The sequence below is a fragment of the Oxyura jamaicensis genome, chromosome 1, assembly GCF_011077185.1.
Source record: "Oxyura jamaicensis isolate SHBP4307 breed ruddy duck chromosome 1, BPBGC_Ojam_1.0, whole genome shotgun sequence".
In the NCBI taxonomy this organism is placed as follows: Eukaryota; Metazoa; Chordata; class Aves; order Anseriformes; family Anatidae; genus Oxyura; species Oxyura jamaicensis.
The window spans coordinates 20,761,651-20,767,980 of NC_048893.1; the positions used below are offsets into that span (position 1 = coordinate 20,761,651).

Consider the following 6,330-nt stretch of genomic DNA (forward strand, 5'->3'; position numbering starts at 1 on the left):
TTTCCAAATAATAATACTAAAAAAAAAAAGTATACTTCCGTCTTTACGTTTCAGTGTACACTACATTTCATTTGCACTTTGTTGAATTGTGCAGAGACATAATGAAATATAAGTACTGAGCTGGATACAAAACAGGGACTTGAATTGCTCGTAACACTTGATACTTTATTTCTGAAGTACTACTTCCCCCACAGAATATACATTTTGCCCACTGTTAAGACTGTACAAAATAATGATGATTTCCAGAATACAACAGGAATTCTAGTAGTGCACAATTCAAAAACAAAACAAAACAAAACCCACAACAAAAAAGGGGTTAGTACAGGGACATTCACAAACAAAAATAAAAATGATTTTCTGTAAAATAAGAAAAAAAAAATCCATGCTAAAAAATGAAGCATCATTTTCTCTATAAAGAGAGATTTCCAACACATTTCCATAGTTCATCTATGCAGATGAATAGTTAAATGTCTACAAAACCTTTTTACATTGCACTCTTCACCTGGAACATGATTATTGTACTACTTAATGTAGCCACCTAACATCTTAGCAAATGGACAGTTAAATAAAGCCACAGCTAATACTCAAGCACAACATAACTGTTAATCCAGAATCCTAAACTCCATTCGTGCAGACACGAATTGCTTGCCCAAAAGGCATACTACAGACTTTGTATCTTAAGCAAGGCCCTGTTAACCCTGTGAGATGAGGGCATCTTACCCCCCACCACCTCAAACCGCAGAAATTATCAGGATGAAACCCATTTCCTCTTTCTACACTTTTGATATTGTGAGCTTTGGTCAAAAGAACTGACCCCAAGGAACTTATTTCCACAAGCAAAGATCATTTATATAAATACAGCAGCAAAAACAGTTTTGTGTGCCTGGTCTCCAGTGAATGCTGGTTACACCCTGCTGCTCCTTATAGATTTTTGCTTGTAGATAAAATTCTGGATTGAAACAGTTAATCTGGATTAACAGGCCAAATTGCAGCACTGTCCCCAGGTCAGAAAACGTTACAGTTTTACAGGTGGGACAAATTCACCATAGAACTGATCAATCCCTTTCTCAAACAAAAGGAGGCTGTCAGGGGACAAGGGCTGCACTATCACAAAGGACAGTAGTTTTGTCCAGTTATTTTCAAATGGTATGAACCATTTATGAGCAGCAAAGATACCTGAAATCAGAATCCTTTGGAGTGAAATACAAGTTTTGCTCTGGCTTCAACCCCAGGAGCACTGTCACAAAATCCTAGAAATTTATTTTCAGTGGTGAAGTGAAAAAGGAAAGCACAAAAATACAAAGACAAGGTGCAAGGACAGAAATTGTGAGGATTTAAACAGGGCTAGGAGAGCCCTTACCCCCTGGGGAACTTCACCTTCCCAGGCTATCATGGAAGAAGGAAGGGTTCTTTCCTGTTCTTTCCTTCTTTCCTGTCCCGCTCATATTTGTTGGCATTTGTCCATTCTCCAAGGTTTGCTAGCTATATTTCTGAAAGATGTTAACTCCTGCAGTTCTTTTGTGGTTCCCGGTTATTTTCTGAAATCCTCCCTCCCCAGTTTGCTACGGACGAAGGGTGCTCAGCATGCCTTTGTGCTGCCAGCAGGGAGACAGGTAAAAGGCCAGTTCTGAGGTGTTAAGGAAGAGGAAATAAGCAAGGGTGAAGCGCTGTAAGTTCAGGACCCTCTGCAGTGCAGGGCTTGCTCTTCCTAAAGCTCCAAATACAAACACAAAGACATCGGGAAAAACAAAATCATTTAAATTCACACTGCTGCCTGTCCTGCACACTCCCAGACCCCACAAGTCTTGGGGTCCTCTGCTTCCTCCAGATTATATAGGTTATATCTGCTTCAAAAAGTAGGTAAGGAGCCTCAGACAGATCCCTTGAAAAATGAAAATTGTCAAGGAGGCTGAGGGCTGTTTTTTAGAAATTGTACTATAAAAGTGAGTCTGTTCTGCTCACCCTGAAGTTAACAGCAGAAGTTCAGGAGACACTTCTGAAGGGAAATGCACCCTTCCATCCTCTTGCCACCCCTTGTCTGATCAGATCCTACAATTTTTGCCATCCTCTTCTCTAGCAGGTCCCAGGTTTGAGGTCTCAGCCCTGCAAAGACATAACTCACAAAGCCCCGGCTAAAGAACATCCTGCAGGAGGATGTAGTACTTAGAGCTACAGCTCCACCTCCAGATAGAGAACGGCATCAGAAACACCACTGCAGGAAAAGCACCCGGACAGCTTGAGTCCATACACAGCAAATGAATAGAACTGGACATCTTTGCAGGGAATTCACCAGACAGTGAAACACTGTTGGGGTGCATGCTGCTGGACAGTCCCTCGAGTAGCTCTCGGTGGCACCTGCTGGCACAGCCTTGGTGTCCCAAAACCAGATATGCCACTTGTGCAGTCCCGTTTTCCAGCAACATCGAGCTGTCAGCAGTTCCCAGTCTCAGAAGAACACTCACCCGATGAAATGCTGAGATGTCTCTCATGCTCCCACAGGCCCTCGCCTCCTTCCTGGCCCCTATTTCAGTACCTCAGTACGTTTGCATCACCCAGAAAACTGGTCAGCCTTGACCTTGCTGTCCATGTTACCTCAAAGGGTGCCGTTTGTCCATGCTGCCTCTCTCCACTCTGTAGGAGAAGTCCAGAGACTCTGGGGGCAGTGGTGACCTGCTGCCATACAGGGGACATAGCCAGGACAGGAAGCTGTGGAGATGCCTGCAGTGTTGATGTACAGGCTCCAAGAAAGAAATGGTGCACGGAGAAAGAGGCTCAGGCAGAAGTGCAGGTGATGAGGAGAAGATTTTCCAGGTGGTGGGGTGCATCCACGTCTCCTGGATCTGAGGGAAGGAAAGGAGCTGAAGGACACAAGGAGCAGCACCTGGGGGAAGTCTCAGCATGGGGAGGCGATGCCCAGTGGGTGGGCAGGGATGCGGGCAGCCATCAGGCAGGCCAGCACAATGCCAATCACCTGCAGCGCCGCAAGCCCCAGGGCAGCAGTGGCAACAGAAAACATGTTGCTGCTGACGAAGGCCGAGACCTTGCCGAAGCAGCCATCGCGGTGCAACCCGTACACGTTGGGTAGGCTCAGCTGGCAGCCCCGCCGGCCCCGGCAGCAGCTAAGGGGCACCGAACCATTTTGCTGGAGTGCCCAGGGTGTCGTGAGCCAGTCGCGGTAGCTCTCCACACCGCAGCAAGCAAAGGCACGCTGCAAGGCATCCAGGGCGTCCGCCTTCGCCTCGTCCTCACCATAGGTGTTCAGGGCTTGGCGCAGCCCTTCCTGGAAACCCCGCGCCACGTCCTGGCGGTAGAGGAGCCCCGAGAGCCCTGCGGTCAGTCCGGCCACCAGCACGGCGCTCAGGAAGGCGCCGTAGGTGCGCAGGAGACCCCGGTGCTCCGTGGCAGCGCTGAAGCAGCCCAGGAAGCCCCAGACAATGACGGCGGTGCCCGTAGCCAAGAGGGTGGCAGGGGCATTGGGGTAGTCACTGGCCGACAGCGCCAGGTAGCCACCCAGCCACACCTTGGCCCAGAGGCCGATGACGAGCATGGTCAGCCCGGCTGCCCAGAAGACGAAGCTGAAGGCCATGAGGGACAGCTTGAGCGCCGTCATGGCGCCCGCGGCAGGCGCTGAGGGGCTGCGACTGTCAGCACTGCTGCTCCCTGAGGGCGCTGCTCCCCGGCTGGGGCGCTTGCAGGGAGAAAAGAAGAAGAGAAGGACAAGGGAGGAGAAAGTGCCCGGGGATCCGCTGCGAGTGGTGCCTCTGTTCCGCCCCGGCCCCTTTTTCACTGCCCCGGCTGTGGGCGCGGCCAGCCCCGGAGGGCGGACAGCCGGCCACGGCCCTTCTCCGCACCCGTGAGGCGGCTCGGGACGGGTCTCAGCCCCGTGGAGCCGTGAGGTGTTTTTGTTTTAAACAAGGACTGCGCTACCCGAGGGGAGAAGGGAATGGACATGGGCTCAGGCCGCCCTGCCCGGGCTGGGCTGCCTCGGGCAAAATCAGCGTTTTCTGGATAAACTGCAGCCCAGGATGGGTCTGAGGGGGGGCTGAGCATTAGGAGGAGCACCTAAACAAGATACAGTTAATCCACAGGAAGCATAAAAATCTATTAAAAGAGAGTTTTATGTTTATTTCTTTTACAATCTGTTGTACTTAGGATGCTTTCAAGAAACAAGACTAAATCCGTACCTGAATGTTAACTAACCGTACAGTCAGTGGTTCGTTCTGTCCTGATTTGCCCAGCTGGAAACTATTTTCCAGGTGGCCTGACTCTGTTAAATATTCACTTGATTTAGACAGTGATAACACTGAGCAGTAGGGAAGGCATCAAATGGCTGTACAAGAATGTCCACAAATGCTGTATAACAACTGGCCCATGAAGTCTGGTACGAGTCCACCTCGCTTTACACCACCTCTGCAGCACAGTCTCATTGCAAATGATAATCTACTCCTACATGCCAGGTAAGCAAGAGCTGAAAAGGGAACTGTAAATGAAGCAGGATCTCAGGCAGAGATAGCATTAACATCCCCAGAGCTAATTCATACTAAATGACCAATTTATATTTAGCATTTCTCAACACCACCACAAGGGGTGTGTAGTACTCTTCTGTTTAAGATTTCAAAGGTTTCATACCATCTCCATCTGAAAACAGAAATGACTCAAAGGCATTGCAAGACAAACAGTTGACCTTTGTATGTCTTCAGCAGCTCAATAAATTAATTCTGTTATTTACTGCAACACTACCAGACTTCTATTAAATGTTTGTATTGCTTTTGTTAAAATGTTTTTAAACATTTTTAATAAAATATATATTACTACAGTTTTGTAAGTTGGTGAAAGATCTTTAAACCTATGCAGCTTACTAGATTTCTGTGCACTTCAAACTGTCAGTCTCTTTTTATTTTTTCTATAATGCCTCATCCTGAGACAATCCTTTCAATTTCCACTGCTATAGTTTGTAGTAAAATAAAACTTGGAGATTTTAGCTTGTATATTCCATAGACACACCAAAAAGTTAGGTCAGACTACCCTGTTGCTCACATCTTTATCAAACTCCTTTACTACTGAAATCTTAGGTTTGTGTTCCAATGGTAATCTTTGTGTGGAAGTTTGAGAAAAACATTTTGTTGGCTTCCTTCTGTTACAGAATCATGGGAAGAAAGGAGGTGCCTTTTAAATCAGTTTAACACACTCATTTAATATACATTCAGAAAATCATAGTTGTCAAGGCACTGATATAGTATAATCATCACTGAGACATAATCTGTTAGAGGCGTGAATAATTGAAGTAGCAAGTATGTTTTAATTCCTTCATTTTACAGATTCTCCTCTTGATTTTTTTTTTATTTTTATTTTTTACAAGAATGAGTTTTTCATCAGTTTTTGACAGACCAACTCTGCGCTACTTCCTTTGATTCTCAGATCTTCTCAAGAGACTCCCAGATCTTTATGTCAAGGTGATTCAAGAATGATGACTCCATACTCTAGAAGTGTTCCACAGTACATTGCATTATATTAGCAAGTTTAACACTAAATCATGTGGCTAATATCCTCAGTGAAGAATAAAAGCTCAAATGGCAAAGACAAACTAGAGGTTTGTCAGTCTGGCACTTGATAACCTATAGCTAAAAGGTGATGGTTTTTATAGTTTTGCACCTAAGTGAACATATGGTTTTGGGAGGCTCTGAAGGTGACATTTCATAAAGCAATGTTTCCTCTGAAGCAGTAAATCTCTGTTGGCCAGGCAGTTGTCAGTCATGCAGAGAAAAGTCCTTGCTGTCCTTGGAATGGGTTGATCATTGCTGAGCTGCCATCTTCCAACCACCTGTTTTTTCTTTCAGGATTTTACACCGTTTTATATCAGTGTTTTTCGTTTTGAATCCTTGAACTGCTAGCTATCCACATCTCAACATTACCCGCTGCAGTGTGGCCTTTCTTATCTTGCACAGCTCTGTGTACTTTCTCACAGTTCTTTCTCACAACTTAGTGATTTTTTTCAGACATTTATCAGAGGTGGTGCTGTCAGAACTAGGTCTTGGACTGCAGACAGCTGAAACCCATAGAAGGGCTACGCCTGCTACATTAGACAATCCTAATGAGGGGCTACAGCCCCTTTCAACAGGGCAAACCAATGAATTCTCTCTTTGAATATTTCTCAGAATTGAAGATTTGGGATCCACTTTAAGGAATGTAGATAAAGTGTTTTCTGTTATTAATTTTCCTTACAGTTAAGGCAGCTAGACAGCACGGGATTTCACAGATATCTGAGGGTGTATTATGCCAGGGAGGAGCAGGTGGGAGCATACAGGGCATGTGAGCAGATCTGTCACCACC

At 45.9% G+C, this 6,330-nt stretch overlaps 1 protein-coding gene across 1 annotated transcript; it reads right to left on the reverse strand.

Moving 5' to 3' along the window:
* Positions 1-2,798: 2,798 nt before the first annotated feature.
* Positions 2,799-3,726, reverse strand: LOC118160330 (tetraspanin-7-like). The gene has a single exon (XM_035314931.1). The coding sequence runs from the start codon at positions 3,608-3,610 to the stop codon at positions 2,894-2,896; it is 717 nt and encodes a 238-aa protein (XP_035170822.1). The 5' UTR covers positions 3,611-3,726; the 3' UTR covers positions 2,799-2,893.
* Positions 3,727-6,330: the final 2,604 nt, after the last annotated feature.

What these genes read in the sequence shown, in the direction of transcription:
- LOC118160330 (XM_035314931.1), bottom strand. Translation starts at nt 3,610, where the DNA reads ATGACGGCGCTCAAGCTGTCCCTCATGGCCTTCAGCTTCGTCTTCTGG.